Genomic DNA, 13,797 nt, shown 5'->3' with positions numbered 1-13,797 from the left:
TAGCCAGAAGGTCCCTGCAACCCCATCATTAAACATTTAATAAAATCCACATCTAGTTAGAAGTGGCTGTGGGAAATGGCTGTAAATTGGGGAGCTGAACAATTTGCAAATGGGAATATGGGGGAGGGGCTGAGGGGTAGGAGAAAGACTAGAGAGGCAAAGAAAAAGCTGGATCTTGGGTTCCTCCAGGTTAGTGGGGCATGGTGGCTCATGCCTTGAATCCCAGGGAGGCAGAGGCAGGCGAATCTGCGAGGTTACCCTGGTCTAGTCAGTTCCAGGACATCCAGGGCTTCATAAACTGCTGCCCTCCAAACAAAACAACAGAAACCCCAAAGGGCACGAGGACAAGTGTCTACAGAAGAGGTTGAGCAGCCCCATGTCTCGTCCAAGGGCTACAAGCCTGACTCTGGTGCGGCTGCAGCTGCTGAATAGCACCGTGGGTGCACAGGTTACCCCATTCCTGGGGGTTGAAATCTGAGTTTGAGAGTCAGCATGTTTTGTAGGAGCTTCGAGACAGTCTGAAGGCGAGAAATGGGCGCGGCTGCAAGAAACTTGGGAACCAAGACGGAGGTTGGGGCCTGGGACTGAAGTGTCTAAGCTTGAGAGAAAGCTCAAAGGTCCGTGTTGAGGCTGGAGGTCGAGGCTGAATCATCTGAGCTTCTTGGCTCTTCCTGCAGAATGGGCTGACGCTGGATTCCAACTGTGAGTGTTGGAGTGAGTCCCTGCTCCTGCGTGCTTCCAGGAATTTCTTGCCGGTGGAGACACACACTGCTCAAACTGGGATGGGAAGATCCCGACCCGGGATAGGAGCAATAAATGGGATAGGGAAAGGGAAAAGGCCATGCCTCTTCGTCCCTCGCCAGTCTCCCCTCACCAGCCCACTCCCGGGTGGCTTCAGCATTGGTCTCACTCTCGGGTCCCAGCCCTGCTCGGGCCCCGCCCGGCCCCGCCCTCTCCCCACAGCTCGGGGCAGACCCGCCCGAGTTACAAGAGCCGCCTCCGCGCGCGGGGGCCCGGCCACTTGGAGCAGCTCTGCCGCGGGGACTGCACTGTCCGCCCTGCCAGACCCGCCCCGACTGGGGCTCGCCGTCACCAGCAGTCACAGCACTGCGACCTCGGGCCCTACGTCGGCTATGGCTGCGTCCTGGGACTAAGTCCGCAGGTAGGGAAGCGAAACGCCGGCTGGTGCGGTCTGGGACTAGGACACCAGTGGCCAGGGAAGGAGGGACTCGGGCGAGGTGCATTTGCGGTAGTGTCACTTGAGGGTTCCAACAGTTCAGAGCAAACCTGGCCGCCTGTGACTGCCGGGACAGGCGACGGGTCACACTTCGGGAGTGAATATTCTCCCTGGAGTTGGGGCACAAGTCGGGCTAAGTTAGAAAATCGCTTTGATAGATGCTTTGCTGCGCTTTATATTTCTCCCGCGGGTGGACTGTCGTCCCAACTGCACTGCAAGGCGCAGCGTTCCTGGCCTGGTCGCCCCTGTCCCACCCCTCCACTTTGGGGCGGTGGCTCAGAGCGCTGCTGAGTTCCTATTCTATGTTTACTGGAAAAGTTTTCAGAGATCCCCGTGGCAATTCTCCCGCCCCTCCGGCGCCCCGACACCGCGTGTCCCTCTGCTGTCTTTCGCGGCTCTCCACACCTCGGGCCCCGAACTTCGCGTCTGGAGTCCCCCTCAGCCCCACCCTGCTCTGTACCATCAGCCTCTCCCTTTCTGGTTCCTAGCGGCGCCTTCGGCAGCTGCCCCGCCCTAGTCTTGCCCCTCCGTGTTCCCAGATCCTGAAGACTCCCTTCTTCCTCCTGGGCGTCGGAGCCTGGAAGTTTGCAGCACGCCTCCCTGCGGGATGGGTGGGAGTGGGGGTGGGGGACATAATTAGGGAGATTCCTGCGCTGGGGTGGGCGGGGAGGGGGGCTGTGCATGCGACTCAGTCCCCAGAACCTCCCTTGCTCCTTCTAGAGGCGGTGCTTTCTCCCTACCCCACCCCACTCCCAAACTCGTCCGGGCGGGATGGCCCCCGCCCCAGCGCCTGGCTGGACGCCAGCAGCCTGAGGAATGTAGTGGTTGGAGCCGGTGACTAATTCAAACCAGAATTCGGTGGGGGGGGGGAGGAGTGGTGAGGGGCAAAGGGGAGGGGGAAAGGGGCAGTGAGTAGGCGGTGGGGGCCGAAGCGCTGGGCGTAGGTGAAGGACTTCACTGCTCACTCTGGAACCCTCCACTTTTGCAGTGTGAGCCAGCGGAGAGGGCGGGGGGCGAAATCCTGCTGTGGAGTTGGAAAGGCAGCGTGCGTAGGGTGTGTGCAGAGAGCTGTGTTATGTAAGGCTTTCCCATGCAGGGAGGGGATGTGCAGTGTGCAAGGGCCTGGGCTCCTCTGGCCGAGAGCCCCTTGCAGTGTCAGGGCGGGGTTGGTGGGGACGCAGAATCTTGGTGGTGCTGGGCTGGCAGCAGGTTTAGCTGTACTTGGTGGTGAGCATTGGAAGACTTTTGGCGGGGACCTGGGGATATCCCACAACTCAAACTGAGCCCTGACAACGTAGTGTTACCGATGTGTGTTGTACGTGCTTGCCTGTACACTCTGTCACTTCTGCACAATGTGAGCACAGAATATTGTGCAAATGGTGCCTGCGTTGGCATCCTGGTTTGGCAGGGTGTGGTCCTGGCCTGTCTCTGAGGCCACGAGGTGCTCTGGGGTGCTTGTATTCTCAGTGTTCCTGTTCTGGGGAGGGGATTTGTAGAAAAGCTTCCCCAGGTAGTTGGGGTCCTTGGAGAGTGACCCGGAATTCCCAGGAAAAAAAGAACCCAGAGGTCTACTTCTGCCCCCAGAACACTGCTGGACTCCCAATAAGTAGTTTTGAAACAGTCTCCCATTAAAATTTAACCTCAATGGCAGGGACCATCTCCACTGCTCTCCTTTTCTCACAGAATCCAGCGATTCATCTGTGTGCTGTCCTCATAGGTGTGTGTGTGTGTGGGGGGTGAGGACAGGAAGATGCCTTGGGAAATGTTTAAGGTCTCCACCTATACTGAGAAGAGTTTAGGTGAATAGAACTGCTTTGGTGTGCCCCATGAGGGAAGTCCCTGAGGCAGGGTAGGCCTCTTTTCCTAAGCTGAACGAACCATTGGCTTCCTTCTCTCACCTTGAGAAACTATAGGCTAGGTATGCATCTGGGATGTCCAGTGTGCAGACTGTGAGGTAGAAGGGAACCCCTCATTTAAGGGCACTTCCTTGCTCCGAGCTGAGATACGGGGCAAGGGAGTGTGAGAAAGGAACTGGAAGCATGGGGGTTGAGCTAGTAAAGGGCCCTGGGTGTTGATAGGGATGACATCTGGAAGATATCTGAACCCCTTTCTGAGTCTCTTGTCCCTAAGAGAAGCAGGACATTCAGGAAGCTGCATCAGTCATTCAAGGCTTAGTGCTGGTAATATGGAGGTCAGCGGCAATGCAAAGGGCTGAGGAGAAGCCAGGCATGGTCCAGGAAAGGACAGGAGAGATTGAACCAAGGAGCCCTGTGGGAAGAAGAGTAGCATTAGTCAGGGCAGGGAATGAGCTGTGGAGCCCCAGGTCATTTCAGACGCAGGGAGGCTCTGCTTAGAGGTTCAGAGCGCCACTACTCCTGACTCCTCTGCTCCACTTGGAACTGTCTGGCGGGTTCTGGCCGAACACAGCACTCCCAGCCTGAGGAGCTGGTTTGAGGAGTTGGGGTAAAGCTGTGGGGGTGGAGGAGTGTGTGGGGCATTGGGGTGTGGTCACTGCCTTTTTCAGAACTTGGGAACTGCCTGGAGACAGACAAGAGAGGCAGACTGGGAGAGCTAGTCTGACTTCTGAAGGGCTCTTTGCCTGGACGCCCCCAAGATTGTCTCCTTGGGGCTGGCCTGACCATGTGCTTGTAGTTACTCAGGCTGCAGGAAGGGAGGTGGCTGTCAATTTAGGATGTGCATTACAGGCTGCAGCAGTGGTGAGTGCCTAGGGCTTTCTGCTCTCTTTGCCTGCTTCAGGCGTCAGCCAGGCTCTCAGGAGTTTGCAGTTCCCTGGATTTGACCACCGGCTGCTTTCCAAAGTCTTCCGGACCATAGCATCACCCATACCTGAGTTTGTTCAAAAAGTGTCAGCATGGGGTGTGGTACTACAGACTGTTTCTGTGAGATGTCTGTGTATGCTTTGATGAAGCTCCCCTTTCTCTCTCTGGGCCCCAGTTCTCATTGGGGCTAAGGCTCAAATAATTGGTCTTGCGTTGGTCACTGTTTGCATTGCAGGGGGGGGGGTGTCATGGTTCCACTGTGGTCTTGAGTCTCTGTGTTTGTGTTACTGCCCCTGAGAGAGGATGGCCTGTTGGCTGTTCATGGGGCACTCATACTGTGCTAGGCCTGGATGTATCACCTCTGTCAGCCTGGGACTTGGAGGGCAGAGGCAATGGCTGCTCTGGAGTGGAAGCTCCTTTTCTGTGTGCAGAGACTGCAGTTAAGGAACGAAGTAAGCTCCTTTGTCCCGTGTGGGCCCAGGCCTTGAAGTTTGTGTCCCGAGGCCTTCAAGAAGGATAGGGCAGCCTTGGGAGTAGAGTCCCCACAGATGGTGGTTGAGCAGCAATGCATTGCACACAGCCTGTCAGGGAGCGGCATCCTGCCTGGTCCCTGGGGGCTGGAACGGAGGTTCTGGGGGAAGAGGAAGTGCCTGGAGCTGATCCTGGCTACGTGTCCTGGCTCTCAGCTCTGTGTGTGTGTGTGTGTGTGTGTGTGTGTGTGTAGCCACCGCCTTTTGAAGACCTGGCCCTGAGTCGTTGACTACTTGGCCTGACCACTGGGGGGCGAACATGCAGCACCTCCCAGAGAGCTGGGTGGGGCCCAGGGTATATTCTAAAAACGAATCTACCCCCCAGGCAACTCAAGATACTTCTCCCCTTGGCTCCTCAACTGTAGGACATTGCCCTCAGAGTTAGTGTCTTAATCCCAGCCGCTCTGGCAAAGGCCAAATCTTTCTTGACATTGTGGCCAGATAAGGAACTTGCACCTGGATACTGTGATGCTGTCCCCAGTCTCTGGCACTGGGAGAGGTGGAGAGTCCCTCCTGGTCTCCTGGATAGGGGAAGGAGAGGGACTATCCCTGCTGGAAGTGAGAATTTAGAGTTTCAGGCCTTGCGGCTTGTTCCAAGAGTTGGTGGTGGGGAACGTCTGTGATAGGAGTAAAGAGAAGTGGAGGTGGAGATCAAGAAACAGTCGTAGGGCTGGGGCATGATGGTGCACGTCTGCCTTTTAATCCCAGCGCTCAGGAGGCAGAGGTAGGCAGGTCTCTGTGAATGTGAGGCCAGCCTGGGCTACAAAGCGAGTGCCAGGACAGCTAGGGTCAGTACACAGGGAAACCCTGTCTCAAAAAACAAGCACAAACAATGGAAAAGAAGGAGAAGGAGGAGGAGGAAGAAGCAGCAGCAATCATGGGACTGGTTATGACTGCTTTAGAGGTCAATGTGCAAAAAGCCCCAGCATGATGGGGAAAAGGAGGTTGGAATGGGCAGGCTATGGTAGGAGCTGTGGGCTGGATCAGCACCACTTTCCTCCTGTGGCAGGTAGCATGGCCTAGCCTTGGCAGGTGCACACACAGAAAGAGAGGTGCACACCCAGGGACCCAGCTTTACTAGGAAAACAGGTGACAGGTATCTGCTGAGAGCCACTAAATCTCACCACCGAGGACTGCCTGAACTGGGAAGGGTGAATGATGAGGCTGGCGAGGGTCTCTGTGTGCTCTGCATGTGTGTGTCCCCTTAGGTGTTTCTCTGAAGATCCTTCCAAGCTCCAGGCCGCTGGGTCTTGTTGGTCTAATCCTCTTTGATTGTTTTCTCCCGAACGTTGATAGTGCCCCCGTTGTGTCCAGCTAAGTAGCCTTGTTTGCCTGAACTTAGATATTCCTGCCTAAGCCTCCTGAGGATTATAGGTGGCATGGGACACAAGGTCCATGCCTGTAAAGTTTTTTATGTTGGTTTATTTTGGCAGGATCTCATTATGTAGGCAAGGCTATCCTTGAACTCACTATGTAGCCCAGGACGGGTTGGAACTTGCAGTAATCCTCCTGGCTCAGGGCTTAAGTGCTGAGATTACAAGTGTGCACCATTATGCCCGTCTCTGATAAACATTTGTTTTTCTTGTTTTGTTATAAATGTGTTTCTGTGTACTTACATGTGTGTCCTCACGCTGTGGCACATGTGTAAGTGTTTGAGAACAATTCACAGAATCAGTTCTCTTCTACTAAGTGGGTTCTGCTGATGAAGCTCAGGTTGGGAGCTAGACAGAAAATCTCCGTTTGTCTTCTACATATTAGCCCAAGAGAAATCCAGAACTAGATTCTGGGAAGTTCTGGCTTCTGGGAAGCTTGGGATTCCTGACCCCTGGGAACATAGCCTCAAAGAGACCCAGAATCAAAGGCCCCTTAAATGCTGGGTGCGGGTGGGGCCATCATGAGGCTGGAGGGGCACAAGAGGGGAGGGTTTTTTCCATCTTCTGGTGGTTACTTCTCTGGCTCCCAGTCTCCCCTGCTCCAGCATAGGCCTTGCTTCTGTGTATTTTCCTTATGGGTCTTTCTGCGGGATTTCTTTCTTTTCTTTTCTTTTCTTTTCTTTTCTTTTCTTTTCTTTCTTTCTTTCTTTCTTTTTTCTTTTTTTGTTTTTTTTGAGACAGTGTTTCACTGTTTAGCTCTGACTATTCTGGAGCTTATTTTGTAGAATGGACTCGTCTCAAACTCACAGAGATTTGCCTGCCTCTGCCTCCCGGGGGTTGGGATTAAAGGTGTGCGCCTCCCTCCCCCGCTCCCGGCTCTCAGGGGTGACTGTGTCTCATCCTATATATATATATATATTTGTGAACTGGTCCCTCTGCTTGGGTGAAGACTGTTGGATTGGGGCCTGTCTCCATATCTCTAAAATAAGGTTGCGAATTCTTGCCCTCCAGGGTCGTTTGTCCAGGAGATGGGACGCTAAGCAGAGAAGTCAGCAGTACAGCGCGTGGCATGCAGTGCTCTGCAGAAGTCTTTCTCTTAACTAGCGATGGCGGGGTTTCCTTCAGCATGCAGCTTTCTCTTCCTCTTTGGGGAGTGTTTATGACAGGATATCATACATCTGGGTGTGTCTCCCTTCTATGACTCTCCAACCCCTTGCTTGGTTTTGAGTGTCAAGGCTTTCCCTCTGGCGGAGGTCTCTAATCCTAGCCATGAGTCATTATGTTCTTGGGGTGGGTACTGCTTGTCCCTGGCAGGTTAGTTAGGGCTTATGGGTGCTGCAGTGCTGGAAGGTTCTGTCACTGAGGTCTCCCCAGATGCAGATGCAGTTCCTTCTTCCACGCATATCCCCTTCTGCATGCAGACTGTGCTAGTCAGGCGCACTGCTCTGTACTCTTCTAGTGTAGGTCTTGTCTTCAGATCTGGCCCAATTCAGCCATTGAGACCCTAGGCCTTGTCACTCAGAGTCTGTGTCAGTTCCTGTCACCTTGACATAGACATTGGCTAGCTGTAGATGCAGTAGCAGTTGCCCCGAGCTCTCCTCTGCAGAGAGAAAGGGGAGGGCCTAGTCCCCTGGTGACAAAGGGGAGAGAATGCTCTTCTGGAGGTCACCCTTGCCAGGAACTCTCTGCTTTTGGGCATCGTTTGAATCTGCTCAAGTGTGGCCCCTCTGGAAGCGGGCACACGCAGAGCCTTGCTGCTGCATGGAATTTTGAGGTTCTGAGTTGCAGGATGGGGCGTTCTGTCATGGCATTTGGCCTGAACTGTGCCCTAGCCCCAAGTACTTTCTGTTTTTTATCTAGAGCACCCTCACCGCCTCACTCCAAACAGCCTTCTGCCTCGGGGGTTCTCCACTCCAGCCCTGCTTCTCCTCAGAAAGGATACCAAGGCTATCAATTGGGCCTCGGGAACAGAGCTAGCAGAGCTGAGTTATAGGGCTTTAACACTTCCCTATTAGCCTCTGTGTACCTTCCTTTCCCATATGTGAGTGGCAGCCAGTGCTGTCCTCTAGAATGTCACTGTTGGGGAAATTTTGCATATCCTTGCTGCCAGAAATGGCAGCGGTAGCCACATGTGGCTGCTAGGCACCTGTAATGTGGCTAGTGGAACTACATTTTTAACTTCAAGCTGGGTGTGGCGGGACACATTTGCAATCTCAGAACTCAGAAGGTAGAGGCAGAAGGATCAGGATGTTTAAGGTTATTCTCAGCTACACTGGAGAGATGGCTGGGGGTTGAGGGGGAGGACTATTTCAGAGACCCCAAGTTCGACACCTATCACCCATGTTGGGCCACTTGCAGCCACCTGGAATTCCAGTTCCAGGGGAATTTGACACCTCTGTCCTCATGAGCACGTACACGTACATATGAACGTAAAAAATTGAAAATAATTTAAAATTGGGAGCAGCCTGGCACAGTGGTGCAGGCCTTTAATCTCAGCACTTGAGAGGCAAAGGCAGGTAGATCTCTGTGAGTCTGAGGACAACTTGGTCTACAAAGTGAGTTCTGGGACATCCAGAGCGACATAGTAAGAACTCATCTCCAGAAGAAAAAGGGACTGGTGACTTTAAACTAGGCAGTGGAGGCACACATCTTTAATTCCAGCACTTGGTAGGCAGAGGCTGGCAGATCTCTGAGTTCAAGGCCACCTGATCTACATAGTGAGTTTCAGGACAGCCAGGGCTACACAGAGAACTCCTGTCTCAAAAACAACAAAAAGAAATTGAGTTGTTTATTTATGTGTTTCCATGTGGGCCTGTGTATGCCACATATGTGGAGGTGTGCAGGGAGGCTAGAGGGCATAGGATCCTTGGAGCTGGACTTACTGGCTGGTGGTAGTAAGCCACCTGACAGGGCTGCTGGGAACTAACTCAGGTTCTCTGGAAGAGCAGCAAGCATTCTAAATTCACGCGGAGCCATCTCTCATCTGGTGGGGAAAATACCACTATAGTTTAATTATCTGCCTAAAATTATTTTATTTTTGACTTCTGGAGACAGGTTCTCATGAAGCTCAGGTCACCATTAAACTCTAGATCTTCCTGCTTGCCCACTTGAGTGCTTGGATTATAGGTATATAATCCGTTTAAATTTAAACTGCCATATGCGGCTACCATGTTAGTAGCATACATTTGTCTCCGTTCAAGCCCCAAAGGCTTGTGATGAGTGACTGAATTGTGAAGAATTCCCCCAACCTCCAAGACATTTTTGGATTTCCCTGGAGGCCTGACTTAACCTAACCAGGTGGGAGGAGAGGGAGGAGCATCTGTGTTTGCTACAGGTTCCACTGGTGGAGGGCAGACCAAGAGCTGGGGCCTAGAAGCAGAAAATCAGGCCATGGCCACCATGGCCTCACACCTCTCATGTGCATCCCATGTCTTCTGGGCCTAGATTTGATGAGAAGGGAGCCCTTCCTGGCTGTGTCAGGATAACAGAGCTGAGCAGGCCCACAACCTGTAGCATGAAACCCAGTGGTTCCTTTCTCAGCGGTGGAGAACTTTCCAGAATTACTTCTCCTCTAAGTAGCCTACTGAGTGAAGCATATGGCGAGTTGGTCCTCAGCACTCTTTGCATCTGAAAGACCCTGTCCTAGGGCTCAAGCTGGAGAAGAGGAGCTGTGGCAGGTCCTAGCCCCTCTGCTCCTTGGCAGCCTGGCCTAGGAGGCTTTGCATTGACTAGGTTTTAGGCGTGACCCTGTGCGTGTCTGGAACTGTTGCTTCAGACTGCAGTGACTCACCATGGAAGGGGGGGTGGAGGGTGGGGCCCCCATGTGGGTGAGTGAGCTGGCTCTCTTTCTCCTCTGCTGGCTCAGCACCAGGCTGTTTAGCTGAGCAAGGGGCCCTGCACAAGGAGGAAGACAGGGAAACCTGAAGGGGTGGCTTCAGTTCTTAGGGGGTCCAAGCTAGAGACTTTTGCTCTTCCTTCTTCTTAGACTGGCTTCTCAGTGTTGGTCTGGGGCCGGGGCAGAAGGGGCCAGTTTCGAGTTGGGAAGAGTCAGTATGACTTTCCTCTTAACGTGGCCTCTTCTCCCTGCTCGGAAGGGAGGGGGTGTTTCCCTAGCTTAAGCCTGTGCCAGCAGGCCTCTCTCCCGTCTTTGCTCGGACTCTATCCAGCACCTGTGTTGTCAAGTAGGCTCAAGATAAATGCTGCATTTATGAGTTTGTTGAGTTTGAGAACAGGTGTGGTGAACTGGGGTTTATATTTGTGTTTCTATTTTATCCATGTTGGTATCTGCCTGAAACTGGACCTGCTAAGTGCCATGGGTTTCTAAGAGCCATAGTCCCATCCTAGAGGGCGATTCCAGCACCTTGGATGCCCCATTTATATTTCATTGCCCTGATAAGCCTCTTAAGATTTCTGGAACATTATGGAGCCCAGCTGGTCACACCCAGAGTCTCTTGCTTACCATTTGTGCCGGGACAGGACTCTAAGTCTTTTGAATTTCCGTATCTGGCACATGGAGTGCATTCAGTAAGTGTCTAGAGGATGCCTGAGTGACAGGAGGTAACAGCCTAATGCAGTGTACAATTAAGTGCTGGGCTGGACTGTGTACCCTGATTGGTATCGTTTATAATATCTAGTGCAGGCTTGGGCATACAGGAGGTGCTCAGTATGCATACATTTATTGATTGGTTGACAAATTTCTGGATGTAAACAATTTCAGGGTGGGGCTTTGGGTGAGGCTCACCACAATTTATAGAGTCCCTCATACAATTTCACAGGTATGCTTTAGATGGCTGCCAGTGCCATTCTGTGTGGGTGGCTATAGTTACTTCATCATTATATCTACCATCCTTCCGGGTGCCTTCCCAGGGTACCTCTGCAGCTGATAACTCATCTGGTGGCAAGGAGGAATGCCTTTACCTATGGGGTCTGGCTCAGGGCCCAGTGTGGGCAGCCAGATGGCCTTTGACTCACCATGGTCCTTGACTCACCGCAGGCCTGAGTTGGGCTCAGCTTTGCTTCGGTCTTTTGGCTTTGGGAGTCCGGGAGAGTGGAATTGTCTTTTTTTTTTTTTTTTTTTTTGGTTTTTCGAGACAGGGTTTCTCTGTAGTTTTGGAGCCTGCTCTGGAACTAGCTCTTGTAGACCAGGCTGGTCTCGAACTCACAGAGATCCGCCTGCCTCTGCCTCCCAAGTGCTGGGATTAAAGGCGTGCGCCACCACCGCCCGGCCGGAATTGTCTTTTTTTAGGCCAGCTGGAAAGGGTTCCTTTTGGTCCCGATGGCCAGGCTAGAGATGGTAAACTGAGTCACTGTCCGTGTGGTGGGGAACAGCAGCATTTGTACTTGGAGAATGGTCTCACATTAGTGAAGAAGTGAGACTCAATGTGGCATAGGGGAAAGACCCACAGAAACACAAGCTAGGGCCTGGCATCGGCATTGTGTGCACTCCAGGCAAACTGGCCTTTCAGAGTCTCAATCTCTCTGCTTGTAAGGTGGGACCAGCTATTCTAGAGAATGGTGAACTTGGGTTTGTTGTGGAACCTTCGTGGACAAGCTGCTGTCTTCTTTCAATCTGTATGGAACTCTTACCATTTCTACGTTCACAGCCAAGGAAACAGGTTCAGAGAGGTCAAGTGTCCTTGGCAAGAGTCCTATAGGTAGGAGGATGCAGCCAGTGGTGGAGACCTGGTCTAGTTTCCTTTAGCTTCGTTTTCTGTGGCAACAGACCTCAGAGTCATGTAGTTGCTGGCCTGGCCTGGGAAACAGCATCTCTCTATCATTTGGGTGGCATCTCATGGAGGTTTTGAAAAGCCAAGTGTGAGCATCACGGTGAAAATTTTTCCTAGGTTGTGTGACTGAGATTCCCAAAGAGAGAGAGACTGATAAAAGAAGAGAAGAAGGAGGGGCGGGCTCCTGGCAAGGCGTTCGCTCCTGAACAGAGTCCTGCAAAGGTCAGTAGGTGGGATGGTGCAGAGGGACGGAGGTTAGGATGGGGGACACTGGGTATTTGATGTAGCATTGGAACTTTTCCTGGGTGGATCAAAGGGCTGGTTACCCCCTTTCTATACTCTTTATTGTGCATTGGGAGAACTTCCACAGTGGAAAAACATGATACAGATCACCCTCCTACCCGAGGAACCCCTCACTTGGCAGGTGAGCCAGGGCTGAGGGAGCAGGTGCATGGCACTTGGTTTCCACTCCCTGGGTGTGCACAGCACCAAAGATTTCTGGCTTTCTCATGCTTTTCTGCCCCCTATGTCTCCCGTGACCAATGCTCTTGTTTCTTTGCCTCATCCCAGATGGAGAAGGAGGAGGAGACAACTCGGGAGCTGCTGCTGCCTAACTGGCAGGGCAGCGGCTCCCACGGACTGACCATTGCCCAGAGGGATGATGGAGTCTTTGTTCAGGAAGTGATGCAGAACTCCCCTGCGGCCCGCACTGGGGTGGTCAAAGAGGGTGAGTCTCCCTAAGATAGTGACTGGGCCCTGGGGGGTGAGAGAGGTTACTGAAAGGAAAGACAGGAGGCAGGGGAACAGGCAGAAATGACCAAATGGCTGTGGAAGGCTTGAGTCCAACAACATAAAGATAGTCAGTATCTAAGCCCTGTTCTTTTTTGCCTACTCTGTGTCTTGCTTGTGAATATGAGGGGGGCAGTTGTGAGGAGTCCTGGAGACCTTGTCTTCAGATCTGAGTCTTCTCCCTCACCAGCTCTGCAGCTTTGTGTAAAATAGTTGACCTTTTGAGCCACAGTTTCCTCATCTGTACAAGGATTGGGCAATGCCATGTCTGCATGGTATTCACAAAGCTAAAGGAAAGTCAGTTTTAGCGTCTGTTATGTTGTACTTTCTTGAGTCCCGCATGCCTTTTACCTAATTGTTGTACTTCCTTACTTAGGGGACCAGATTGTGGGTGCCACCATCTACTTTGACAACCTGCAGTCTGGTGAGGTGACCCAGCTGCTGAACACCATGGGGCACCACACTGTTGGCTTGAAGTTGCACCGTAAGGGGGACCGTTCCCCTGAGCCTGGACAGACCTGGACTCATGAAGTCTTCAGCTCCCGTAGCTCCGAGGTGGTGCTGGTGAGTTCCTGGTGATCCACCTTTGCTCTGAGCTTGCCATAATCCTGGTGGCCTCCTGGCCTCACTTCCTGAGCCTTCTGCTTGTGTCCTGAACCTCTGCTAATTCCATCTTCTTCTTTCCTCTCTCTACACTCTCTCCTGACTTCTCTCTGCTGCTTTCTTCCTGTCTATGTTGTGGCAGGCGGCTGATTCTGATTTTACAAGTATTGTGTTCTTTCGATCTCTTGAGACTGTGCCATGGCTTGGGAACCAGCTCAAGCATCGGGGGCTTAGATGCCAAGGGGAAGGCCGACTGCTTTACTAGAGTTTTTGAAGCGCTTTCATTGGTGTTCAACCTGCCTCTCTACTTTCTATGTGTGAGAAGATGAGCAGCACAGTGCTCGTGGGAAATGCTTCTTTACTCCTCATGGCTTGCTTATGGAATAAACCATGTGTCCTAATGTGAAAGTATTCCCAAACACAGCCAGGCCCTCAGGCTTCACAAATGCTTTCCAGTATGCAAAGGCTCCTGGGAGACCTTAACCAAGCAAGCCTGCAAATTGAGAGTTGAAGGATGAAGGGTCTGTTTGGGATGGGCCCCTGGAACAGGTTGATCTGAGGTACCACTGGGTGGTAGAGTCTCTTCTGGGAGCACAGTTCAGGAATCTATGACCTTTGCTTTTCAGAATTTTCTTCCAGATAGTTTCTATTTTCCTCTTGTAATGTGACTGTCAGTCCCTTTCTTCAGTCCCCTGTGTTCTGTCCCAGGAGACTCTCTGGAACTCTATTATGTTCTGAGCATCTTTGAGAAACAAGCAA

General features: G+C 52.4%; 1 protein-coding gene across 3 annotated transcripts in view; it reads left to right on the top strand.

Annotated features, from left to right (window-relative positions):
* The first annotated feature begins 1,005 nt into the window (after positions 1-1,005).
* Positions 1,006-13,797, top strand: part of Ahnak (AHNAK nucleoprotein) — a 93,069-nt gene continuing 80,277 nt past the window's right edge. For all 3 annotated transcript variants that reach the window (XM_057777883.1, XM_057777882.1, XM_057777881.1), the window contains exons 1-4: positions 1,006-1,162; positions 11,764-11,868; positions 12,217-12,373; positions 12,812-12,999. In XM_057777883.1, coding sequence (XP_057633866.1) covers positions 12,217-12,373; positions 12,812-12,999 — 345 coding nt within the window. In that variant the 5' untranslated portion in view covers positions 1,006-1,162; positions 11,764-11,868. The remainder of the gene's footprint in view (positions 1,163-11,763; positions 11,869-12,216; positions 12,374-12,811; positions 13,000-13,797) is intronic.

The sequence above is a fragment of the Chionomys nivalis genome, chromosome 8 (genome assembly GCF_950005125.1).
Source record: "Chionomys nivalis chromosome 8, mChiNiv1.1, whole genome shotgun sequence".
Lineage (NCBI taxonomy): Eukaryota > Metazoa > Chordata > Mammalia > Rodentia > Cricetidae > Chionomys > Chionomys nivalis.
Note: the sequence above shows the minus strand (reverse complement) of the source record. Positions and strands in the feature narration are given on the sequence as shown.